Here is a 27,779-nt window from a genome sequence, read left to right as displayed (position 1 = left end):
GCAAGAAGTTTCAAGCCTTTTTTACTAAAATGCTTTAAAGCATATAAGTGCTGACTATATTGGGGTTTCACTTGATAGCCAATGCATGTAGTGCTCAGAGTAAACATTCATGAAGTGACAAAATAGCATAAGCATAATGTTCCACACCCTTTATTTTTAGTGATTAGTAAATAAACATGTTTAAATGTGATTGCTGTGATCACCACATCAATTATCATTATGTTAATTTGTTCTCTCTACTGGCTGATTTGTCACATTTCTATATTTTCTTGGTATGATATCTCTGTGAGGTAAAGTTACATGACTCAGCTGAATTTATTTGATCCTGTCTGTTTTCATCTCATTCTAACATTACTCTTTTAATGATGCTAATATGTTGAACAACCATGAACTAATTTCTCAAAAAAAAGATGTACCGCTTACTTACAAAAAGTACTGAATAGGGTGACAAGGAATGACTAAGGTGTGAGATGGTGTTTGTGTCTGGAATGATGAAATAGTCTGGGAATTTCAGCCTGGAGAAAAAGGAGGAGTATGATAGAGGTCTCTAAAACCAACAGTGGTACAGAGCAGGTAAGAGGAAACAATTGTTCACTGCTTCTCAGAATATAACAGTTAAGAAACATCAAATAAAACTAGCAAGTGGCCAATTCAAAGTAGAAACAGATGACCCAGATAAACTGTGTATATTTAAAGGATGTTGTGGATGGTAAGATTTTATATGATTTCAAAGACATCATTGGACAAGTCCATGGAAAAAAAATCATGAAAGGTCTACTGAATATAAAGATACTGCCCGCGAACATAATTTGCTATAGTCTGGGAAAGTATCACTATATTTTTGCCCTTTTATACCTTTCCCAAGGCACCTACTTCTGGCCATTACTGTAGGTAAGGTCGTATGCTGCTTGCAGCTATGATCTGTGGTCATATCACCATTGTTATGCTCTATGTCATTAACAACAAACTTTAAAAAAATGTAAAATGGAAATGAGACAAATTCTGTCTTCATAAACACTCTGTTAATTTCCCTTCAAGGTCAGATCTGGTTTTATTAACCATTCCTTCTCTCTTTTGTGAACTCCCATTAGTGTTATGAGGAGAGCTACTCAGAACTACCACAGGGTACTTGACTAGTTTAGTCAGACTTCAGCAGGTAATGAAACCTATTGCCAGTTGATCTAAACCACTTGTTTGGGGTTACAGCTGAGAAATAAACCCGCACTGAGATTTAAAGAAATGATTGTTTACACCTCCTTAATAAAATTGAAGGCCACACTTTTCAAAGAGGTCAGCAGCCACAATTTTCCAATAACGCTGTTCTCAACAGGACACCATGATTCCTGGAGGGCTAAATGCCCAGTGTTCTTTTTGACTTTTTGTAAACCCTGCCCAAAATGTACATGTATTCATTTTCTCAGTGACTTCAAATAAACCAGGGCTAAAAATAAAACCACACTTGAGAACATAGTGTTTCACAATGTGTTCTTTGTACAGCACTCACATGTGTTGTGCTTGCTTGTAATTGCAGCTGTAACCAACTTTGCAGACCATGGCATTCAAAGGGCCCACAGTCTTAAAATGTCTTGCTGGACACAAAAATCTATATTGTTATTTTAAAATGTTGTCTGCAAGACATGTTATTAACTCACTGGCAGAGAAAGAAAAGACAGTCCCAAGTGTTTGATACAACTCGTGTCCTTCAAACTGGCCAACATGGCCAGAGCACTTACTACAATTCAGGGAAACTCATTCTTCTGCTTTTCCTGACATCATCTCCCAAAAATCTCTGAGCAGATTTAAGAAATGATTGCAGCTGTACAGAAAACATATAAACATTTCTGTGTGTAGTTGTGATAGTGTGCTCCCCCCCACAACTTGACCTGTATTTCCTATAATCCTGCTCAGGTGATAACCACCAGTGGTGGTCGTAATGGATGCATCTGGTCATGATGGCTGCATCCAGCTCAAAGTGGATTCGGGGGAGACAGATAACAACACAATAGCCAAGGGCTAATTTGAACAATGTGCCCATTTAACCACAGTGCTGGTCAATGTCCGACTCAAGCCAAATTTGGAAGAAACTAACACCTGTAGTCAGTATGTAAATATGACTATGAGTCAATTATCTTACTCCATAAGATAACTGGCGGAGGTCCTTGCCAAGCTACTCTCCATCATCTATCAGCGATCCTGGTCAACAGGGGAGGTCCCAGAGGACTGGAAGCTTGCCAATGTGACGCCCCTTTACAAGAAGGGTCAGAGGGAGGATCCGGGGAACTACAGGCCTGTCAGCCTGACCTCGGTACCGGGGAAGATTATGGAACAGTTTGTCTTGAGAGCACTCACATGGCAAGTCCAAGACAAGCAGGGGATCAGGCCCAGTCAGCATGGGTTTATGAAAGGCAGGTCCTGCTTGATCTCCTTCTATGACCAGGTGACCCGCCTAGTGGATGAGGGAAAGGCTGTGGATGTTATCTACCTTGACTTCAGCAAGGCCTTTGACACTGTCTCTCATGGCATACTCCTTGAGAAGCTGGCATCTCATGGCTTGGACAAGCGTACTCTTTGCTGGGTGAAAAACTGGCTGGCTGGATGAGCCCAGAGGGTTGTGGTGAATGGACTTAAATCCAGTTGGTGGCAGGTCACAAGTGGTGTTCCTCAGGGCTCAGTATTGGGGCCAGTTCTCTTTAATATCTTTACTAATGACCTGGACGAGGGGATCGTGTGCACCCTCAGTAAGTTTGCAGACGACACCAAGTTGGGAGGGAGGGTTGATCTGCTCAAGGGTAGGGAGGCTCTACAGAGGGATCTGGACAGGCTGGATCAATGGGCCGAGGCCAATTGTATGAAGTTCAACAAGGCCAAGTGCTGGGTCCTGCACTTGGGTCACAACACCCCCATGCAGCACTACAGGATTGGGGAAGAGTGGCTGGAAAGCTGCCTGGCAGAAAAAGACCTGGGGGTGCTGGTTGACAGCTGGCTGAATATGAGGCAGCAGTGTGCCCAGGTGGCCAAGAAGGCCAACGGCATCCTAGCCTGTATCAGAAATAGTGTGGCCAGCAGGTGATCATCCCCCTGTACTCGGCACTGGTGAGGCCACACCTTGAATACTGTGTTCAGTTTTGGACCCCTCACTACAGGAAAGACATTGTGGTGCTGGAATGTGTCCAGAGAAGGGCAACCAAGTTGGTGAGGGGCCTGGAGTACAAGTCTTATGAGGAGCAGCTGAGGGAGCTGGGGCTGTCAAGTCTGGAGAAGAGGAGGCTGAGGGGAGACCTTATCGCTCTCTACAACTACCTGAAAGGAGGTTGTAGTGAGGTGGGTGCTGGTCTCTTCTGTCAGGTGGTTGGAGATAGGACAAGAGGAAATGGCCTCAAGTTACGGCAAGGGAGATTTAGGTTGGATATTAGGAAAAATGTCTTTACTGAAAGGGTTGTCAGGCATTGGAACAGGCTGCCCAGGGAAGTGGTTGAGTCACCATCTCTGGAGGTATTCAAAAAGCATGTAGACAAGGCACTTCAGGACATGGTTTAGTGGGCATGGTTGATGGTTGGACTCGATCTTGAAGGTCTTTTCCAACCTAAATGTTTCTATGATTCTATAAATAGTGGACAGTCCAGGGCCCATTGAGCTCTCCTGCATGGAAGTGGGCTGCATGCCAGGACCTCCCCTTGAGTAGGGATGCCTCTCAAGGTTACTCCTCGAGGTTGAGAGAATCCTTATCGCGTCAGTTACTCAGTAAGTTAATTAGGAATAAGCGTGCTGAAACTTTGAAATCTTATCTAAGTGATATCAAGGACTGATTGTGCACATATAATCCTTTAGACATAAACTGTTGACCAAGTCTGGGACTAAGTCTCGATCCAGCCGCACCTAAATTCCTCTCTGAGAAGGAGTTTAGAATGCAAGGGGGTCCTTTCTGAACCTCATGACTCAATGGGAGGGTCTCCCTGACAATTTTGTCTGACCCTGTCCTCTATGCAGTAAATAATCAAGTGTACCTTGCCATCGAATCTTGTTAAACCACTGTCGCATTTACTATCAAACTTTGTTAAATCGCTGTTTTATATCAATAAACATTGCTGCTTCTTTCTTATGAGTGAAGTGCGTCACTCCATCTGCGACAGCAGTCTGAGTACAGTAATTGACATACTTGATCAGAGCCACAATTTATCCAATACAATAATCTTCCCTTGACATAGCCACAGGACGTATATCTGAGAAAGGAAAACCCAAGAGTAGATAAAGATGGGAGTAGAGGATAATCTGCTTCCATAAAGACTGAATTCTAAATCCCAGGAGTTAGAGTTTGCTTTAAAGCCTGAAACATGAGTTTTGATATCTATCTCATTCCCCCCTTTTTTGTTTTTTGCAAGCATTGGTTATTACACCTGAGGATTCTTGACTGTACAACATGCAAAGTTCCTTCTCATCCTGCTAAATTCATGACCTTAGGGATTGCTTGTTAACTCACTGTATTAATCTTTTAATAGGAAAATAGTTCAAGGAGTAGAAATTCAGATTAGTTATGTGACTTAAAAAAAATCTTCAAATTGCAAATTTACAGAGTGCCAGGCATTTTAGTGTCTGGCCTAAATTTGGGGTAAACATATACAGTTACAATTTTTGGATGTCTTTCTGCACTGAATACACTTTCCTAGCTCCTATTAAAATGAATAAATATAAAAAATGCTCACAGAGGGAAGAACAGATTATAGAAATATATATAATGTGATAGGTATTTCTGCAAAGAAAAATATCCTGTTAAAGCAGGTGCAATTGCAACCATTTTGGTTTTGTTGCAAACAGTTCTAAAAAACTCAGTTCTTCACAAATATTGGCAATTTTTCTGGACATAGCCTGTTAAATCTTTTCTGTCACCTTTCAAGGACTAATTTATGGTTATTTTTAATGGATACTTTTGAGGTGTGCTTTCACACATATGTAATGCTTATTTAGACAGATGTGATAGGAAGATATGTTATTCTGATGAAATTATTTACCAGGACAAGCAATTGCACAACTAGAAAAAATATTTTAAAAAAAAATTAGGTCATCAAGCTATGAAAATACATAAATTAAAAACCACCATCATGGGATTAGATCCAGCACACGTGGTATACTGTGAAATGTCACCATCTCTTTCTGTTTCCCATGCAGTCATTTTTATAATACCCTTTCCCCTAAACACCTATATAAGAATAGTGACAAGGAGATCTTAGATACATACATGTTCACCAGAAGCCAGACTGAGCCTTTACCACAGTCAGTTTTAAAAATAATAATAATAACAACCCCATGCCCAGTACAGCACAAAAATTGACCTCCAATGATGCCAGGGTTTGATTTGCACACCTGCTGAACATGCTTTCCAGATATCAGCAAATTTGGAGAAAAAAACAGGCCGAGTAGTATTATTATGATGCTCTGGAGCTTTTCCATTACAGTTTGGCCAGTGTCACCTCAAAAACATTTCATGGTGTGAAAGGATATCACTGCTGGGCATAAACAGAAAGAATAGAGATGTTCACAGCTCCATAATTTTCTGTGTGGACAGCATTTGCCTCCTAGAGGGAGACTTTGTGAGACAGAGGTTCATCTTTACACCTGTGTAAATGTGCAATAGGTGAACTGATAGCAGTGGGAGTTGGATATTGGTGTCTTTCTGTTTTGGATTATTGTTATTTGTGGTGGTGCATTCCCCCCTCCTGGGCCACTCTACGACCTCAGGGATTCCCGTTAGGCCTTAGCATTTGTGTAATGAGTTGGGTGGTTAAGCATCCCTTGACCGTACCAGAAACTCTTCCATGCCTAAGGCAGGGAGCAGCACTGACCGTACCAAGGACTCCTGTTGCCTAGCGGAGGAGGAGATACGGAAGCAGGAATATTAGTCATCTCCTGACAGCCTTGGAGCATCCCTTATCTGTTTTTTGTTGTTTCCTGACATCCTTGGAGCCTTCCTTATGCGAATCTTAAGTCATTCCCTGACAGCCTTGGAGTCATCCCTTATCTGAATCATAGTTCATGTGAAAACAGTACCAGTGCTACTGGAATCCCAGGAATTTGCTGATGACTAAAGCCAATCATCTCATGAACCTATAAACAGCGATCCTAAGTGAGGCCCTTTGAGCTCCCCTGGACCACAGTGGGCTGTGACCAGCATCTCCCTCTGAGGGGGATGCCTCTCAGAGCTCACAAACTCTCCAGTTTGTGAAAATCAGAGGACTGTTGCTGAAAGCTGACGACAGGACCTGAGCTGAAACCTTTCGCTCCTTGAGGTTCAACCCTTCGCCCATTGAGAAAGTGCTGAGACATTTGACGTGAATATTTCACTGAACTCGAGGGGAATTTTTAACAGGTATATCTTTCTCTCTCTCTCCATCTTAGTGTCTGTGTGCATGCGTGTGTGAACTAACTCAGATATCCTATAGCAAGTATAGTACAAATATTGCCCTTTCGAATCTATACCTAAGTCACTGTTGTGATTATAGTAAATTCTATTCAAACTGTGAATGAATCTTAGACTGCTGTTATACACATAATCCCTTTAGACATAAACCGTTGCCCAAGTCTAGGACTAGGAGTGGATCCAGCTGGACCTAGGCTCCACCAGGAGTTTAGAAAGTAAGGGAGTTTTCTCCGAACCTCGTGACTCAATGGGAAGGTCTCCCCTACCTTTTTACATTCCTGATCTCTGTGCAAATCATGAAGAATTAATTCTAACTCGATTTTTCCTTGTATGTTTCTCTCTTACTCTTTTGCGTCTTTGGTCTTTGTATAAATCATTCTAGTTTGATTCTAACTTGATTTTCTTTCGTACATTTCATCCATGTATTAAGTAATAGAGTGAACCTTGACATTGAATTCTGTGAAGTTGGGCTTTTATAAATTCCTATTAAATCACTTTTGCTAATACCTTTGATGGTGAGTCTTTAAGCGGTCCAAACCACTCATTCACGACAGTATTGGAAATCACAACCCAAATGTTCTCAACTTGCATAAAGGTCACATTCTGAGTAAGCTGTTTCTTCAATCTCTCCACTCCTCTCCTTCTCCTAGTTCTTTTTTTGTTGTTTTGTTTTGGTTTTTTTTTAATTTTTCCGTGGCTAGGATGTATCTGCCTATGGCTAGAACTACTTAAACTTATTGTATATATACATATGCATGCCTAATCTTGCTGCTTATCACAAAGGCCATAACGTACTTCCTATCTAAGGAGCAGCATAAGGAATGATGTATCAGATATGTCTTTAGTCTGAGCCAGCACTGGTCTTGTGAACACTTTTAGATGACAGACATGTCACAGCTCTGCACAAGGTCATCCCTGGACACATGTCCATTCTAATGATGTTACAGTTTTAGTGACATCAACAAGGACAGTTCAGAGCTCAACCTACAGAAACAAAAGGGAGGTGGTGTATGACTATTTCTTTACAGTGAGTGTATCACAAATTTTTCATTACAAGTACTGTAGCAATTAATGACATTACATTGTGCAGTCTCACAAGCAATCATAAAGCTTTTGTAATTTCTTTTCTTACCAAGTTGCTCTGCTAAATGTTTGCCTCTCTCAGTGAAGATTACCCGTTCATCCTCCATGTCACATTTGTTACCAACCAAAATAACCTGGGCATTATCCCAAGAGTATGTTTTGATTTGAGTTGACCTTAAAAGAGAGACAGAGAGAGAGGGAGAAGTCAAAACAAAGCAAATCCCCCTTAAATCAATTTCAAACAGAAATGTAACAAGGCAAAAAAGACAATACTGATTTTGACATCTAGCGTAATATGATATATTGGGTTTGCGTGGCAAGGTTTTGGTAGCGAGGGAGGTACAGGGGTGGCTTCTATGGAAGCTGCTAGAAGCTTCCCCTATGTCTGATAGAGCCAATGCCAGCCGGCTCCAAGACAGACCCGCCGCTGGCCAAGGCTGAGACAATCAGCAACAGTGGTAGTGCCGCTGGGATAACAGATTTAAGAAGGGAAAACAAGTTGCAGCAAGCACAGAAACGGCAGCTGGAGAGAGGAGTGAGAACATGTGAGAGAAACAACTCTGCAGACACCAAGGTCAGTGAAGAAGGAGGGGGAGGAGGTGTTCCATGTGCCAGAGCAGAGATTCCCCTGCAGCCCGTGGGGAAGACCATGGTGAGGCAGGCTGTCCCCCTGCAGCCCATGGAGGTCCATGGTGGAGCAGATATCCACCTGCAGCCCGTAGAGGACCCCACGCCGGAGCAGGTGAGTGCCCGAAAGAGGCTGTGACCCCATGGGAAGCCTGCGCTGGAGCAGGCTTCTGGCAGGACCTGCGGATCCATGGAGAGAGGACCCCATGCTGGAGCAGGGGAAGAGTGAGGAGTCCTCCTCCCCCTGAGGAGGAAGGAACGGCAGAGACAATGTGTGATGAACTGACTGCAACCCCCATTCCCCTGCGCTGTTCAGGGGGAGGAGGTAGAGAATTCGGGAGTGAAGCTGTGCCTGGGAAGAAGGGAGGGGTGGTGGGAAGGTGTTTTAAGATTTGGTTTTATTTCTCATTACCCTACTCTGATTCTCATTGGTAATAAATTAAATTAATTTTCCCTGAGTCGAGACTGTTTTGCCCGTGACGGTAATTAGTGAGTGATGTCTCCCTGTCCTTATCTCGATCCACGAGCCTTTTGTTATATTTTCTCTCCCCTGTGCAGTGGAGGGGGGGAGTGATAGAGTGGTTTGGTGGGCACCTGGTGTCCAGCCAGGGTCAACCCACTACACATATGTCCATATGCACACTGCTTCAGTACTAGCGTGCTACCTAGTTCTGCTCCTAGGAAATGCCTGGTAATACTTTTTAGTTCACAAAATATTCTCCTGAAAAATTTGCTTTTTAGTTTAATAGAGTATAATGAGATTTTGTATTGCTGCCACTTCTAACACTGTCATTTACTGAAGTAGAGAATACACCCAGTATTGCCTAGGCAAAGATATCCTCTGTTACCTCATCTCTCATGAGCACACAGGTTTCAAGGTGAATATTACAATGCTTAAAATGGTGGACACACCATTATGAAGACCAAAGATGCTATTATTATGCACTACCCCCTCCAAGTCTGCCAGAAAATTAAATGTCAGTTCTGGTTATAACCAAGCATAGTGAAATGATCCTTCATGACAGAGATGAAGCAGTAGGTAAAAGGTCTATGTTGCAGCACACTATCTTTTGGGAAAAGATCAGGTCGCACACACACACAAACATGCACACACATGCATGCACACACACACACACTTGGAGCTAGCCAGGACTCCCCTGGTCCCCTGTAGCAACTCCCCAATGGTCTTGCCCTTAGAGAAACCCTTAGAAAGAAATTTAATTATGTTGTGGTTTAACCCCAGCCAGCAACTAAGCACCACGAAGCCGCTTACTCACTCCCCCCCACCCAGTGGGATGGGACAGGGAATTGGAAGGAAAAAGGTAAAACTTGTGGGTTGAGATAAGAACAGTTTAATAGAACAGAAAGGAAGAAACTAATAATGATAATAATAATAATAAAATGATTGGAATATACAGAACAAGTGATGCACAATGCAATTGCTCACCACTCGCCGACCGATGCCCAGTTAGTTCCTGAGCAGCAATCCCCCCCAGGCCAACTCCCCCCAGTTTATATACTAAATGTGATATCACATGGCATGGAATACCCCTTTGGCCAGTTTGGGACAGCTGCCCTGGCTGTGTCCCCTCCCAACGTCTTGTGCCCCTCCAGCCTTCTTGCTGTCTGGGCATCAGAAGCTGAAGAATCCTTGACTTTAGACTAAACATTACTTAGCAACAACTGAAAACATCAGTGTGTTATCAACATTCTTCTCATACTGAACTCAAAACACAACACTATACCAGCTACTAGAAAGAAAATTAACTCTATCCCAGCTGAAACCAGGACACACATGCACTGATAGCAGAGAATCACCCTAATGAAAATGCTCCAGAGGAAGCCATATATAATATTTATTCCAGCAAGTTCAGGTGACGTGCGGAAAACAGACTCCACAATCAGTGAGATTGTAAAGTAGGTATGTTCATTCAGCGCTGGGCAGCACGGGGGGTAGTCCCACCAAAGTCATGTGCGCCCGACTCGGCAGTTCGCCTTAAGTTTATACAGTCAGGTATTACATATTCACAATACGCCTATACATATGCATGACCTATCCCCGCTTCATATTAAAATTAGCTCCGAGAGGTCATTTCCATAGTCTCCTCTCAACTGCGCCTGCGCAGGGCCTCTTTATGGTGGTCATCTGGTGGTCGCAGAGATGAAGATAGATGACTCCTCTTCGTCACCGCTAGTAACCTTTTTTCTTGCGCAGGCTCAGCGATTTCTTGGTATTCACCCAAGCCGCAAGACCAGTCTTAGCTGGCTCTTGGGGCCTGCTCCTGCTTCTTATCAAGGACTGTCTCTACCTCATTGGCTGGTTCTTGGGACCAGCTCTTCTTATCAAGGACTGTCTCTACCTCAGCTAATTTCAACAATGTAAGCACTAAACATCATCTTTCACCCCCTTTTATTATGTCTACTGAGATTCTTTTGACTCCCCTTGTCTCACAGGGAACATGTACTTCTGATGTTTTGGTTTCAGAAAGGAGTATGCAATTAACTGGAGTGCATCATCTTGCCAGGAAAATAAATAAAACAAAATTAAAAACCCCCAACTCCAGCCCAAATAAACAAATCCCCTACCAAATCTTTTTTTTTTTAAGTTACTGTTATGTTGAGTTAACTGACTGGTTGATCCTAAAAACTCTCTCATCTCTGTCTCCAGCACGATGCCTCCAAAGTCCTTTAGCTGAACTATCAGGGGCTGCAGGGGAATGATGTGACCTGCAGTGGAGTCCAGGTTATCTATTCTAAAACTTTCTCAGTTTATTGAAGTATTTGGTGAGGGGGAGTGACAGAGAAGCAGCTATGAGTTTGGAGGTGTGTCCAAAAGCATTCAGTGCCCCAAGTTGAATTTCTTCCCTTTATTTGCAGGTGAGAGTGCCAAATGCCTGGCTACCTCTGAGCAGGAAGGCTGGCTTTCCAGCATTTACAGGAGACAATTTTCTTTCTGTAATTGAGGCAATGGAGGGTATCTTCTCCCCCCCTTTCCCCAGTCACCTTCTTATGATGTGGGAAGGTATGGCACAGCCCCCTCCAACCCCCAACACAGACTGGGATGGTAAAGGGAAGATCTGCCATTCCCATCTTTTCAGGGGATTAGATTGCATCAGGAGCCCTTTCCCACCCTCATTGTCTGGGAGGAGCTCTGGCACTCTCCCCATTCAAGCCATCTTTTCCACAGGGTTAGTCTGAGGTCTCCCTCATACTACCAAGTGTCTTTAAGACTTCAGTGTGTACCATATGCTCTATTCCTTTCCCTGTGCCCTCCTTTAGGTCGCCTAAGCCCTTATTATTCCCAGCAAGTCTGATATGTGCCTTAAGAATGCCCTTGTATCTTGGAGTTTTCTCATCTCCTCTCTCTATTCCACTCACCTTGGGGATATGATGGAAATGGAGGATATAGAGGATTATTCTATACAGAATCATAGAATCATAAAATCATAGAATCATAGAATAGCTTGAGTTGGAAGGGACCTTTAAAGGTCATTTAGTCCAACCACCCTGCAATGAGCAGGGACATCTTCAACTAGATCAGGTTGCTCAGAGCCCCGTCCAACCTGACCTTGAATGTTTCCAGGGATGGGGCATCTACCACCTCTCTGGGCAACCTGTTCCAGTGTTTCACCACCCTCATCGTAAAAAATTTCTTCTTTATATCTAGTCTGAATCGACCCTCTTTTAGTTTAAAACCATTAGCCCTTATCATGTTGCTACAGGCCCTACTAAAAAGTCTGTCCCCAAGCACATTAATTAATTGCAATGCTGAATCTTGGTGGCCATTTGGAAGCTGGCTCTGTACCAGCTGCTCTGTACTTGGCACTCAGACCCTGCCACAGGGAGAGCAGGGAGAGAGGTGGCCTCAGGCTTTCTATCTGTTCCCCAGAATAATCCATGGCTGGCAGCACCCAGAACTTATGAGCATGTCTTAGGATGCGCTCACCTGCTTTGCAAATGTATCCTGGCACACTGTTTCTCCCAGAGGCCACCAACTGATGCCAGAAAACAAAACGAAATGGGCCCTTTCTGGGTGAGCTCTCACATTCCCTTCTGCAAGGGCAGGCAGAAGCCAGCCCTCATTCTGAATTCAGGGCACCTGCAAAGGGCTGTAAATGCTACATGCCCCAGTGTCAGCAGTGCCCGGGGCTTCAGTGTGCGTACACAGCTTGTCACTCACAGAGGTGGTCGTTTTATCCCTCAGATTTTAACACATGCCTTATTTTGCATATTTTGGGGCTTCTTTCCCCTCTCTCCATCCTTTTGCTTCTCACCTCTTTTGTGCCATTTCTTCCTTAAAGTCTTTCTTTTCAGCTTTTTCTTTCTTTCCTTCTCTTGATTCCCAGTGCTTTGAAAATATGTTCCACCAAAAACAAAAAGAAAATTTCTCACTTCAAACCAAAATCAGCCTGCCTTGCCTATTTTGTTTTCATTTTGTTCTTGGCTCAAGCATGTATATACATAATGGTTGTGCTGGGGAGATGCCAGAGACCCAATTCAGAGGTGATTAGATTTCTTCAAATTAAACCCATTTAGCACCCCAGCGAGCCTGAAAGCAGAGTGTTTGTCAGTGCCGTGTGCTTATACAGGGTGTAATTTGGCACCCAGCACTTCTGTGTGATCTGACCAAGCCTGCAAGACCAGGCCTGCTCCTGAGATGGGGCAGGAACGTGACTGGTTTCTGAATCCTGCCAGGGCTGGGGCACAAGACAGAAGCTCTGCAGCATTAGGACTGGGGTGAACTTTCGCATGCCTTGGGGTATAAGCTCTGTGGGTATTAGGCATCTGTGTACATTAGGCATCTGTGGGTACACTGGGGGTATTAGGTATCTGTGAGTTTAGGCAGCAACTGAAGAGGCATTTTTAGGGCTGTAATTTTAGCATCTAAATCAGGAATCAAGTGGGACTTAGCACCTCAGCACACAGCTTGCTAGAGCAGCAAGTTCTGTTTTACCTCCGTGGCTGGCTGGAGGCCATGGTGCAGAAGGCAGGGTCACCAGCAGCTTCAAGAGCATGGACATATGGCTGCATGTTGAGGATTTCTTGGCTGGGCGAAGGCATGTGAGCAATCCAGCCGTTAGGTGGGAACGAAGCATAAGTTTACAAAGTGCTGGAGCAGACAAGGACGCTGTGTCCTTGTACGCTGGGAAAAAGGAAGATAAGAAGAGCCTGACAAACAACACCTGGATGCTGAAGAATGAGATAAGTGACTGCTGGACACCTCGTGAAGAAGCTTGCTCAGCCAATAGAGGATAAGATAGTGTCGCGTGAAACGGGGTATTGTACCAATTAGAGTATTGTATAAGGCGCGTGCACAAGCGCATAAGGTATATAACTGTATCAAACGTTGTAGTAAATGGACTTCACTTGATCACATTGGTCTGTGTGTGATGTCCCTCCGCAACATTTGGCGCCCAAACAGGGACCCTCAGATCAGCACTTTATCATCTCTACGAGAATTTCTGGTGCAGCTGAACCGACGAGGGAGCGGAGGAGCCGGCCGAGAGTGTTCCTGCTGCCCCGGCAGGACGGCATGAGCTTCAGCTAAGCTGGGAAGCACAGCATGAGCTTCGGCTGAGCTGGGACGTGCGTAAGTTTGAATCTCGCCCTGAGCTGGGAAAACGAGGAGACACGCGAAAGCTTGAATCTCGCCCTGATCAGGTGAGCGGTCGGAGAAGGAGATGGGGTTGGACAAAAGGCAGGAAGCAGTCCTAAAGCTCCTTCGTCATTTTCTCTCTGAGAGAGGAGTGAAATTCGATAATTCTGTGTTAAAGGGGTTACTTTTATGGGCCTGGAAGAAAGAACTTATCCCGAGTGTAAATGTCGCGTTTGAAGAAGCGACCTGGGATAATATAGGCAAGGCGCTGTGGGACGCTACTAGCTGCAGGGGGGGTAAGGTAAAGGAGATGAAAAAATATGCAGAGCACTGGAAGGTAATTCGAGACATGCTGGAGACAATGAGGGCGGACCGGCAGGCAGCCGCCGCTCTCTGCGCGGCGGTGACCCCCTCTGCTGCCTCCACGGCTGCCGCGTCAGCCCACCCCGCTGGAGTTGGGGGGACATTCTCTACACAACTATCTCCACCCCCCCTAACATCCATCTCCGTTAACGCTGAGACGCCTGCACAGACACAGCCTTTGCCTATACCCAGCCAGGCCGTTGGTGCCGAAAAAATTCCCCCGTCTGTTACTCCGCAAGAAACAGGGGAATTAGGGGGGGCCGATTGTCGCCCGACAGATCCGAAGCCGACAGACTCGGGGATGACTAATGCGGATAAACAGATTGCGGGGGACAGGGAACCATCTCCATCGGGTAGTGCGATGGAAGAGCTGAGGGAGGTGGTGAACCAGTTACAAAAACTGACGGTACGGTCGGAAGAACCAGAAGTGAGGGAGAAACGGTCATCCTCCCGAAAGGATGAACCGAGAGGGCAAGAGAACGAAGATTCTCGCCGTATACCGGCCCCGCTTCCCCCTCCCGCCCCCTTCTCGCCGCCCTCTCCGGCACCTCCCCCCTCCCCTCCCCTCCCCTCCCCTCCCGCCCCCTCCACCGCCCCCTCCCGCCCCCTTCTCGCCGCCCTCTCCGGCGCTTCCCCCAGCCCCTCCCCTCCCGCCCCCTCCCTCCTCCCCTCCCCTCCCGCCCCCTCCCTCCCCCCCCCCTTTCCGCCCCCCTCTCCGCCCACTTGCAGCGGCGCGTGTCAGCCGGCCATGGTGGCCGCCGCCAGTCGCAGTCGCGGCCGCGGCCGGCCCCCGGGCAGAACCATCCGCGCCCCCGCCACCGCCCTTTCATCCATCCCGCCTCTCGGAACCAGAGACGGTGAAACCAACTGCGCCCGCGATAGACGCGGAGCCGCCTGCAGTAGCCGCTGCAGAAGAAAGGCAGAGACATTGGAGGGGAGTAATAAAAGATGCCATTATAGAAGGGACTATGCTCCAAGCATTCCCAGTTATTGCATTAAATGGACAGAAAAAATGGGAAGCGTTTGACTGGAAGGTCATTGAGAGATTAAGGTATGCTGTGAGTCAGTATGGAATTAAGTCTGCGTTAGCTCAACAAATGCTGCAATTCATTTTTTCTTCTGATACGCTGATACCTCAAGATATTAAACAGCTAGCACATATGGTTTTGGAGCCCGCCCAAATGTTAGTGTTTTTCCGGCAGTGGGAGACGCTCTGTGATCGGGAACAAGCAACACCACGACAACAAATAGATCCCTTATGGGGAGTAACCACGCAGATGCTGATGGGTACTGGACCCTTCGCATCAGGGAACGCTCAGTTACAATGTATCACTGAGGTTCATCATCTATCACAGATCTTGGCGTATCAAGCTTTTCTTTCCATACCAGACAATATGCGAAGCCATACTTTTACTCAGGTGAAACAGGAGCATAATGAACCTTTCGCACAGTTTATTAATAAATTGCATAGGGCAATCTATGACCACCCTGACATGACCGAGCAAATGAAAGAAAACATGTTCAAAATGCTCGCTTTCGAAAATGCTAATGAAAAGACACGCAAAGCATTGTGTAATTTGCCGAAAAATGCAGCCGTCGTTGATATGCTAGAATACATGGATCGAGCAGTGGACTCACAGAAAACAGCCTATGTTGTCGCAGCTCCACAAGGAGCTACAAAGAAGCACAGGGCCAGTAAGACACCCTTGGTCAAGTGTTTTAACTGTGGCAAACGTGGCCACATTAGGAGCAAATGTACAGCTTCTGCTAAGAAAGATGACAATACCACCAAGAATATAGGAAGAAGGGAAACTTTACACCGACCGCGAAGGCCCCTCACGCGACGACACAAACGCAAGGGACCTGGGCTGCCAGCCCTCAGGCAGCCTCGCAACCACCAGATCCGCCACTGCAGGGAGCTCCGGAGTGGATGTGGAAACCGCAGTAGACATTACGTTGATGGACGCAGGGGTACACTTGGTGGATAGCAACATAAAGGGACCATTGGGGCTCAGGCTTAGTGCATTTGTGATGGGACGATCTTCAACAGCTCTAAAAGGAATTTTGGTAGTCCCAGGGCTTATTGATGCAGATTTTTGTGGGACTGTGAAAATTATGATTCATGTTTTAATCCCTCCTGTTTCTATTCCTAAAGGTACCAGAATAGCACAATTAGTTCCATTCAGGTCGTGTGTTCCAAACCCAGGTGCAGTACAACGTGGAGATGGTGGATTCAGGTCCCCAGGGAAACCACAGGTATACCTTGCCATGGACATAACAAAAGGTAAACCAGAAAAGGTAGTGCAATTGGAAGGGCCTGACGGAGTTATCGTCAAGAAACTGATGACAATCGATACAGGAGCTGATGTTACGATTATTTCACGATATATTTGGCCTCCATCATGGCCATTGATCAATCCAAATTTTGGCATTGCAGGGATAGGGGGCACACAAGCCACCTTAGTAAGTCAGCTGCCGATTACATTTGTGTTCCCTGACGGTGAAAATGTTACGACGCGTCCGTATGTCATGACTACCCCAACTGAATTGTTTGGCCTCATAGGCCGTGATTTATTGAGCCAAATGAAGGCAATGTTAGTGACTCATCCTTTTTAGGAGCAGTCACTGAGGGGCAGCCAATCCTGAAAATTAGCTGGAAAACAGATGAGCCTGTTTGGATTGATCAGTAGCCGCTAAATTCTGAAAGGCTGCTAAAAATACAAGAGTTAGTTAAGGACCAATTGAGAGCGGGACATGTTGTTCCTTCTACTAGTCCATGGAATACACCAATATTTACCATTCCCAAGAAAAGTGGGAAATGGAGACTGTTACATGATCTCAGAGCTGTGAATGCAGTGATGCACAGTATGGGAGCCCTGCAGCCAGGTTTGCCGTCTCCAGTTATGCTTCCAGAAGAATGGGATTTGTTAATTATAGATCTAAAGGATTGTTTTTTCACCATTCCCTTGCACCCAGATGACGCTGAACGGTTCGCCTTTTCGGTACCATCGATTAACAAGGCAGAGCCCTATAAGAGATACCACTGGGTTGTGTTACCGCAATGAATGCGCAATTCCCCCACGATGTGTCAGGTGTATGTGGCCTGGGCATTAGAGCCTGTAAGAAAGCAGTTTCCTCAGTTACATTTTGATAGCGGGAAGGAACTTGCCACAGGATGAAATTTTAACTCAATTGCAGGACATCTTAAGCCATCGCAGAGTAATAATTGCTCCTGAAAAGGTGCAAAAGGCAGCACCTTGGAAGTATTTGAGGTGGCACATAGATGCTGGCAATGTTAGAAATTTCAATGGTACATGATGTCCAGAAGCTTGTGGAAGATATCCAGTGGGTGCGGAATCTTTGCGGTATCACTAATGACGATATGGACCCTCTGGTAGAACTCTTGGGTACGAGCGCACGTGCAGATGAGAAACGGGAAATGGCAGAGCTGACCAATTGGTTGCAGCGGCATGGGAGCCTCCTCCAGGGAATCGTTTTCAACAAGCACGGCAATCACATGCGTTCTTGCACCAACCTGCTAGGATGTTAGCAAAGCAATTTGACTTACCACTCACTGATGCCCAAGGTATCGTTAAAGCATGCCCCGATTGTCAAAAGGAAGGGCTGGGCTTGGGCTGTGGGGTTAACCCATGAGGTCTCTTGCCATTACAGTCGTGGCAAATGGATGTCACCCATGTCACGTGGTTTGGTGCAAAGCGTTATGTGCATGTGTGTATTGATACCTATCCTGCTGCCATGTGGGCCACGGTACAAACTGCAGAAAAGGCCTTACATATTGAATGACATCTTCATGCTTCTTTTGCAGTGCTGGGTGTGCCTAAAGAAATTAAGACGGACAACGGCCCAGCCTATGGTCCTACACGATTTGCTCGATTTTGTAATTTGTGGGGAATTCACCATGGTACGGGTATTCCACATCTTCCCACAGGACAGGCTATTGTCGAACGGGCCAACAAACCTTAAAGAGCATGCTGCAAAAACAAAAGGGGGGAACCCAGGGCTTACTCCCAGAGGAGCGATTGGCCAAAGCCTTATTTGTGCTAAATTATCTTAGATTGACAGGTGATCACAAAGACCCACCAATGGTAGTGCATCATGCTCTTTTACAGGCGGAAAGGACGCAACAAAGTACAGGAATCAGGGTAATGTATAAGGACCCAGAGTCCGGGAAATGGTGCGGACCAGCAGAAGTAAAGCTTACTGGGAGAGGGTATATGTGTCTGCTTACAGACCGAGGCCTGCGCTGGATCCTGGCTAAGTGGGTCAAACCATGGCTTCGCACTGATGCTGGACCCAGAATCGTCCCAACGACAACTGGCATGGCACCGGTGGGTGCTGGAGCCACTGATCCGACAGATTCCAACTAATAGAGTATTACACTTTAGAGGACTAGTGGGCATTAAGCCCTTCAGAGAGGATTTTGGTTAGGGCATTATAAGGATGTATCGCTTGTAGAGGACTTAGAACAGCGTGCCTTATTGTATGTAGAATTTGCTTTAGGTAAAAAGGGTGTGTTAAGCATAATCTGATTAAGCATAGCGTGATTGCGGGAAGACAGTGTGAGGTAAATGTAAAAAGTTAGCTAAAGCCAAAATTAGGGGTAAGGTCTATTTCCATTAATAACCTGGGAACGAGGTTGATTGTGTTTCCACAGGTGCAGGCCCACGACGGACTCTTGTTCGATTTGTACGATCACCGTCATCTGGAGCATCATGGATGATGTGGCAGCATGAATACCACCTCAGCCGAAAACTAATGTATAGGTCACCTTGGTCAACATAATAGGTCAAGATTCTCTGTGCATTGCTACTGCATCATAAAGCCCATGAACCAATAGACAAGATGACTATGACTCGTGCAGCGCGCCTGGCCAGCGAGCGCATGCGTCATAGATTGCAACCGAGGCGGACTTTTTGGCACCCGCTGGCCACGTGTGCTAAAACCCGTTCCTCTGCAAATGTATAGATACCGGGATTTTCTGAAGAGCATCGGGCTGGTGTACAGTGAGGCCATCGTTGCCTCTGTGGGGACGCCCACGGGATGCTGGCCCCTACCGATTGCTGGGCTGAGTTCGCGGAGCAAGATGGCACAAGAATGTATGGATGGTTCATCTTTCTTATGGTCCTCATGGTCTGGGTCATTAGGGGTAACGGGTTGGCTCAAAGAATTGTGGGCATTATTGTAGTTATTGTGATTTTAGCTATTGTAATAATTCTACCTTGTTCAGCTTGTTAAGGAAAAATGGCACCCCAAGTTATTAGGCAAGCTTGGATTGCTCAAAAACAAAAAGGGGGAATTGTTGAGGATTTCTTGGCTGGGCGAAGGCATGTGAGCAATCCAGCCATTAGGTGGGAACGAAGCATAAGTTTACAAAGTGCTGGAGCAGACAAGGACGCTGTGTCCTTGTACGCTGGGAAAAAGGAAGATAAGAAGAGCCTGACAAACAACTCCTGGATACCGAAGAATGAGATAAGTGACTGCTGGACACCTCGTGAAGAAGCTTGCTCAGCCAATAGAGAATAAGATAGTGTCGCGTGAAACGGGGTATTGTACCAATTAGAGTATTGTATAAGGCGCGTGCACAAGCGCATAAGGTATATAACTGTATCAAACGTTGTAGTAAATGGACTTCACTTGATCACATTGGTCTGTGTGTGATGTCCCTCTGCAACAGCTGCGTCTAACTTTGCATTAAAAAATGAAAATAATTGGATTGTGCAGGAACATGCCTGTTCATAGTTCACCATTTTTTAGTTCTTTTTAAAGAGCAAAGGTCAGTGCAAGAGGAAGGAGACAGACTAACAGCACTGACAAACCAGAGTCTTCTGTTTAGTTACAACACACACAGGGTATTGGCAGACCAATTAAAGGCTCCTGTCCCCAGGATGTTTTTTTACAGGGGGGAAATGCCAACCTGCCATTGCTTTCACGCACTTGGAGCTGCATTACAGGAAAGTTACTTAACGACAATGAGAAGCAAGGGATTGTTTTCACTCGCTAAATGTCTCATGTAAACAAACAAACAAACAAAAATTTCTTTGCCAGGAATCTAATTTATTCCCCAAATGCACTCTTTCAAAACATATCTGGAAGCCACAAACAAAATCAGTACAACTGGAATTTATATGGAAAACTTCTGTTCTGAAAGACTGGAAAAGAAGGTGTTTGCTAGCACATTACCAGTAACCACCTCTCATGTCTGTCTGTTCTGTCACAGCTGAGAGTCTTCTTTTAGCTTTTTTTTTATTTTTAATTTGGCCACCCTAAAGGATGGATAAATATCTTAGCCTTTCTGTTAACAATGTTTACATTAGCTCTATCCAGAATAGTGCTAAAGCACTGCTCTTTGCTGAGATAATAATAGTAAAGTCCTATTTTGGGGCTTAATGTTGTTTTAATACTTTTCTTAACGTAGTCTAGTCCTTGGGCTTGTTTGGACAGCACAGGTCCCATCCAGCTGGCCTACAAAGCACAGCACAGTGTAACCAGATCTGCTACTATAGCTGCAGTTGCAGGATATACTTTCATAGTGGTTTAGCCCCAGTAGGCAGCTAAGCATCACACAGCCACTCACTCACTTCCTCACAGTGGGATGGGGGAGACATTCGGAAGGGTAAAAGTGAGAAAACTCATGGATTGAGATAAAGACAGTTTAATACATAAAGCAAAAGCTGCACATGCAAGCAAAGCAAAACAAGGAATTCATTCACTACTTCCCATCAGCAGGCAGGCATTCAGCCACCTCCAGGAAAGCAGGGCTCCATCATGCATAACAGTTACTTGGGAAGACAAACGCCATCACTCTAAACGTCCCCCTCTTCTTCTTCCTCCAGCTTTTATTGCTGAGCGTGACATCATATGGTATGGAATATCCCTTTGGTCGGTTGGGGTCATCTGTCCCAGCTGTGTCCTCTCCCAACTTCTTGTGCACCCCCAGCCTACTCACTGGTGGGATGGTGTGAGAAGCAGAAAAGGCCTTGACTCTGTCTAAGCACTGCTCAGCAGTAACAAAAAAATCCCTGTATTATCAACACTGTTTTCAGTTGTGGTAGGTTGACCCTGGCTGGGTGCCAGGTGCCCACCAAATCCAAGACATAGCCCCATAATAGCTACTATGAAGAAATTTAACTCTATCACAGCCAAAACCATTATGACTTTGAAGAGCAACAATGGTCACCAGCTACTTTCAGCCCTGTTTCTTAGGAGAAATGACCTTTGCAATCATGCCATGTGTGCCTCTTCTTGAGAGAGGGGTAGAGATCTCAAAGATATTAACAGTTCTGAAGGAAGTGGACAACTGAGCAGAGGAGAAAGGTCTTACAGTTGCCTTGACTGACAGCCTGCAATGTGAATGCAAACACTATTAGATACTATTCACAGCAGGCAAGAAGATGAGTGCCCCCTCAGAACTGACCATGGGATGCAAATCCAAGAAAATAAGGCATCATTAGCTCCTCTCCTTTATATACTATGACACTGTGAAATGATTCATTCCCATGGCTTCCTACACTTTGCCTTTTCTACACTGCTGTGTTACAAAGGGAGCAGCTTCCTGCAGCCGCTTCTTGCTCTGACGTTGCATTCTTGTGGCGGGTTGACCCTGGCTGAACGCCAGGTGCCCACCAAAGCCGTTCTATCATTCCCCCCTCCTCAGCTGGACAGGGGAGAGAAAAAATATGACAAAGGGCTCGTGGGTCGAGATAAGGACAGGAGAGATCACTCGCCAATTACCGTCACGGGCGAAACAGACTCAGCTTGGGGAAAATTAACTCAATTTATTACAAATCAACCAGAGTAGGGTAATGAGAAATAAAACCAAATCTCAAAACACCTTCCCTCCACCCCTCCCTTCTTCCCGGGCACAGCTTCACTCCCAGATTCTCTACCTACCCCCCCAGCGGCACAGGGGGACGGGGAATGGGAGTTGCAGTCAGTTCATCACACATTATTTCTGCCGCTTCATCCTCCTCAGGGGCAGGACTCATCACACTCTTCCCCTGCTCCAGCGTGGGGTCCCACCCACGGGAGACAGTCCTCCACGAACTTCTCCAATGTGGGTCCTTCCCACGGGCTGCAGTTCTTCACAAACTACTCCAGCATGGGTCCCTTCCACGGCGTGCAGTCCTTCAGGAGCACACTGCTCCAGCGTGGGTCCCCCATGGGGTCACAAGTCCTGCCAGAAAACCTGCTCCAGCGTGGGCTCCTCTCTCCACAGATGCGCAGGTCCTGCCAGGAACCTGCTCCAGCGCGGGCTTCCCACGGGGTCACAGCCTCCTTCGGGCACTCACCTGCTCCGGTGTGGGGTCCTCTACGGGCTGCAGGTGGATATCTGCTCCACTGTGGACCTCCATGGGCTGCAGGGGGACAGCCTGCCTCACCATGGTCTTCACCATGGGCTGCAGGGGAATCTCTGCTCCGGCACCTGGAGCATCTCCTCCCCCTCCTTCTTCACTGACCTTGGTGTCTGTAGAGTTGTTTCTCTTACACATTCTCACTCCTCTCTCCGGCTGCCGTTTCTGTGTCCCAGCAACTTTTATTCCTTCTTAAATATGTTATCCCAGAGGCACTACCACTATCGCTGATTGGCTTGGCCTTGGCCGGCGGCGGGTCCGTCTTAGAGCTGGCTGGTATTGGCTCTGTCGGGCACAGGGGAAGCTTCCAGCAGCTTCTTACAGAAGCCACCCCTGTAAGGAATTCATTCACTACTTCCCATCGGCAGGCAGGTGTTCAGCCATCTCCAAGAAAGCAGGGCTCCATCACGTGTAAACGTTACTTGGGAAGACAAATGTCATAGCTCTGAACGTCCCCCCCCCTTCCTTCTTCTTCCCTTAGCTTTATATTGCTGTATGAGAAAAATGGCCAGTACTTTATACTAGCTCATGGATGGTGGCAAATGCCCTGTGGGGGTGGCTACAGCAATGGAAGCAGAGCAACTGTGGCAGCATAGAGGTAAACCCATCTGGGCTGCCGCGCCGTGGCAAGATATTGTGTCCCGGCTAGAGAATGTGGTTGTAAAAGTACATCACATACATAGATGTTCACATACCAAAGAGTCAGGCCACTGAAGAACATTGAAACAATAAGCAGGTGGACCAGGCTGCTAGGATTGAAGTGGCTCAGGTGGACCTGGACTGGCAACATAAGGGTGAGCTATTTATGGCTCAGTGGGCCCATGACACATCAGGACATTTAGGAAGGGATGGAACATACAAATCGGCTTGTGATCCGGGGTGGACTTGACTATTGATGCCATTGCACAGGTTATCCATGAATGTAAAACGTGCACCATAATCAAACAAGCCAAATGGCTAAAGCCTTTTTGCTATAGAGGACGATGGCTGAAATATCAATATGGGGAGGCCTGGCAGATTGAATATATCACACTACCACGAACCCGCCATAGCAAACACCATGTGCTTACAATGGTGGAAGCAACCACCGGATGGCTGGAAACATACCCTGTGACCCATGCCACTGCCCGGAATACTGTCTTGGGCCTTGAAAATCAGGTCTTGTGGTGACACGGCACCCCTGAAAGACTCGAGTCAGACAACGGGACTCATTTCCGAAACAACCTCATAAACACCTGGGCCAAGGAGCATGGCATTGAGTGGGTGTATCACATCCCCTTATCATGCACCAGCCTCTGGGAAAATCGTATGATACAATGGACTGTTAAAAGCTACACTGAGAGCAATGGGTGCTGGGACATTCAAGTATTGGGATACACATTTAGCAGAAGCCACCTGGCTAGAAACACTAGAGGATCTGCCAGTCGACCTGGCCCTGCCCAATCAAAACCCCTGCGCACTGTGGAAGGAGATAAGTTCCCCATAGTACATACAAGGAACTGGCTAGGAAAAACAGTCTGGGTTATTCCTTCCTCAGGAAAGGGTAAACTTATTTGTGGGATTGTTTTTGCTCAAGGACCTGGGTGCACTTGGTGGGTAATGCAGAAGGATGGGGGACTCCAATGTGTACCTCAAGGTGATTTAATCCTGGGTGAAAATAATCCATGATTTCAGTTGTATGATGGCAGTATTACATGATGCTGTATGTCACCACTGCTGTGACTGTCATATATCAAAGGTTTTATAGCAGAAACCTCTTGCTGCTAGCCAAGCTAGAGGCAAGAGGAAGAATTCATTGCAATGTTAAACCTTATGGCCTAGTCCAAAGGGACCAGGGGTGGGGAATGTAATGGATATACCTTTAAATTGTTGTAACCCATGATTTGAGTTGCATGCTATGGGAATTACTATAGCAGGAGCCACCTGAACCAACGGAGGACACACCTTACAAGAAGCAGTGCAGGTGCAGCAGTGACCTGACCTGAGCTGGCTTTGGTGCTCAGTAACTCCACACAACATACCACCTCTCCTGTCCTGAGTGACCACCATAACAGATGGAGCCCAAAGTCATGGACTAAATGAACTCGGTGGACACTTTGTGGACATTTTATGGACATTTTACAGGGGTGATCCATAGACTAAAGGAATGATATCTGTGTATTATATCAAAGGATGGGAAGGGGGGGGTGGTTAATGAGGATGTATTGGATAGTGTGGGACCTGAGCATGATGTAAATGGTATGGAATAAGGGGTGGAGAATGTGCTGGTTTTGGCTGGGGTAGAGTTAATTTTCTTCACAGTAGCTAGTATGGGGCTGTGTTTTGGGTTTGTGCTGGAAACAGTGTTGATAATACAGGGATGTTTTCATTACTGCTGAGCAGTGCTTACACAGAGTCAAGGCCTTTTCTGCTTTTCACCCCACCCCACCAGCGAGTGGGCTGGGGGTGCACGACAAGTTGGGAGGGGACACAGCTGGGACAGCTGACCCCAACTGACCAAAGGGATATTCCAGACCATATGTTGTCGTGCTCACCAATAAAACTGGGGGGGAGGTTGGCAGGGTGGCCGCTGCTTGGAGACTGGCTGGGCATCGGTCGGTTGGTGGTGAGCAATTGTTTTCATTTGCATGACTTGTCTTTCTTGGGGTTTATTTCTCTCTCTTTGTTATTTTCCTTTTCATTTATTATTATTGTTATTGTTATATTTCAATTATTAAACTGTTATTATCTCAACCCATGAGTTTTCTCACTTTTACCCTTCCGATTCTCTCCCCCCATCCCACCAGGGGAAGTGAGTGAGTGGCTGTGTGGTGCTTAGTTGCCCGCTGGGGTTAAACCACGCAGGAATGTCTGGATTTTTGCAACTTTTAAATTCAGACTATTGCTACTTATTTCATTAGTCCGTCATGCTCCAGCTGAGTGTCATAAAAGCTCAGTGATTACAGCCAATACAAATTCTTTTACCTCTTGCCTTCATGAATCCCTTTACAATTATTGAAGCAGTTAGTGAAAGTCAAGAAAAGCACTCAATAAAGGAAATAATTATCAAAATAGAAAGCTGCGGTAGATGAACCTGTGACAGGAATGGGGAAATTGCACGGAGGTATGCTCTTCTCATAGAGGATTTAAATCTAGTGGGCGTCCTAGCATCTCCCCTTCTATTCAGAATACATGAGGTATACTGCATTTGCAATGCTTATTTTCAGTGATCGTACCAGCAGCTGCTGACTACAAGCGCTTATTAATGCATGAAAGAGAGTAGACTAAGATGTCCCAGCAACACAAGAGTATTGAACATGGATGAAGGGGCAAAGAAGGGGAAAAAATGAACAAATCAAATTTTTTCCAATCTCAGTATCACAAAGCAGCAAGGGAAAAGGATCCAGGGAGAAGTGGATGTAATAGCAAAAATGGGATATATTAAACGCTTTACTCTTGCAACAGACTTGTGTGGTGGTTTAACCCCAGCCAGCTACTAAACACCACGCAGCCACTCACTCACTTCCCCCCCATTCAGTGGGATGGGGGAGAAAATCGGGAAAAGAAGTAAAACTCATGGGTTGAGATAAGAACGGTTTAATAGAACAGAAAAGAAGAAACTAATCATGATAATGATAACACTAATAAAATGACAACAGTAGTAATAAAAGGATTGGAATGTACAAATGATGCGCAGGGCAATTGCCCACCACCTGCCGACCGACACCCAGCTAGTCCCCGAGCGGCGATTCCCTGCCCCCACTTCCCAGTTCCTATACTAGATGGGATGTCACATGGTATGGAATACCCTGTTGGCCACTATGGGTCAGCTGCCCTGGCTGTGTCCTGTGCCAACTTCTTGTGCCCCTCCAGCTTTCTCGCTGGCTGGGCATGAGAAGCTGAAAAATCCTTGACTTTAGTCTAAACACTACTGAGCAACAACTGAAAACATCAGTGTTATCAACATTCTTCTCATACTGAACTCAAAACATAGCACTGTACCAGCTACTAGGAAGACAATTAACTCTATCCCAGCTGAAACCAGGACAACTTGGATACATGAATATTGACCAGGACTGACTGTATTTGGTGTGTCAGTTATTGTTTATACAATATTATGTTTTCTGTCTGGATTGAAGGGCAAATGAATCGAAAAATGCCTTATGATTGTGAAATAAGCTGATATTGAAGAAACCAGAAGAATACCAATGACTCACCACTTCCTTCTGATAGGCTGTACCTTCCTTGTGCAGAGCCAAAGAGTGCACACCATGCAATGAAAGGCTACACATTTAACTTTCCCTTGGAGGAAGATAAATCAATGATGCAGAAGCTGCATGACAGGTGTGACACTAACAAATTTCTGGTTCATTTACAGCCAGAAGGCTTGTCAAAATCAGCATTACCCAGAGCATCACAGGTTTTCAGTGTTTTGGTAGGAACTGGGTCTACTTTAAGGAAAATAAATTTAGCTTTGCCACTGAACAAAACACAAAAGCTACCTTAATAGGAGACTCCACTACTAGTTTCTAAGGCCATAACTTTGTTTTAGAAAACTACATACCCCATTTCAGTTTTGACAGGTTATAAAGATAATCAAAATGAAACCAGTTCTTTTGGAGGGTAAAACTGAGCTAATCTTTAATGTATAAATTTTTATAACATTATGCAAGGAAATATGGCATATCATTTTGCAAAAAGTTGTTACTCCAAAAAAAAAAAAGAAAAAAAAAAGGAGAGAACAGGTAAAGATGTAGGAGCTGATATTCTCTGTGTCTTTGTGACATTTCTTCTTATGTAAGTAACTTAGTGATAATCCATTACCATCATTGTATGGAGGAAGTATATGCTTGCTCAGTAATGTCCACTCTTGGGAATGCCCTGGGTCTCTATTTAACACAATGCAATAAGAACTGACATGGCATCGATAACTGTAATTCTGTGTGGTGCCTAAGATGGGCGATAGGCATCACAGAGATTCATCGATCAGAATTTTCTTTCTTTTTAATCAACCATTTCTATCTGTTCTTACCTTGCACACAGAAGTGCCTTCCCATCCACAGTCCTCTGCTGAGTACTTTATTGAATTACATTCCATTTTTAATGTAATATACAAATAATTTTCTTAATAGTCCATGAATTAGCTTTGGTGCCTTTTCTGTACAGTGTTGTTTCACATAAGAGTACCAAGTGTCTGTCTGTTGTTGGCAGAAGAAGATTCTTTTCTGACATTAAAATGTAAATCCACTGGATAATGGTATATGGTATCAAATTAATATATTGTAGGCAAAAGACATTCATGTTCAAACTGTAATTCTTACGTATGTCTCTTTAGTTGGAGTTACTA

General features: G+C 45.4%; 1 protein-coding gene across 1 annotated transcript in view; it reads right to left on the bottom strand.

Annotated features, from left to right (window-relative positions):
- Positions 1-27,779, bottom strand: part of LOC138683500 (ras-related protein Rab-3C-like) — a 177,792-nt gene that overhangs the window by 25,547 nt on the left and 124,466 nt on the right. Inside the window, exon 3 of the mRNA XM_069775395.1 lies at positions 7,545-7,669. Within this exon, the coding sequence (XP_069631496.1) occupies positions 7,545-7,669 (125 nt within the window). The remainder of the gene's footprint in view (positions 1-7,544; positions 7,670-27,779) is intronic.

The sequence above is a fragment of the Haliaeetus albicilla genome, chromosome W (assembly GCF_947461875.1).
Source record: "Haliaeetus albicilla chromosome W, bHalAlb1.1, whole genome shotgun sequence".
Taxonomy (NCBI): domain Eukaryota; kingdom Metazoa; phylum Chordata; class Aves; order Accipitriformes; family Accipitridae; genus Haliaeetus; species Haliaeetus albicilla.
Note: the sequence above shows the minus strand (reverse complement) of the source record. Positions and strands in the feature narration are given on the sequence as shown.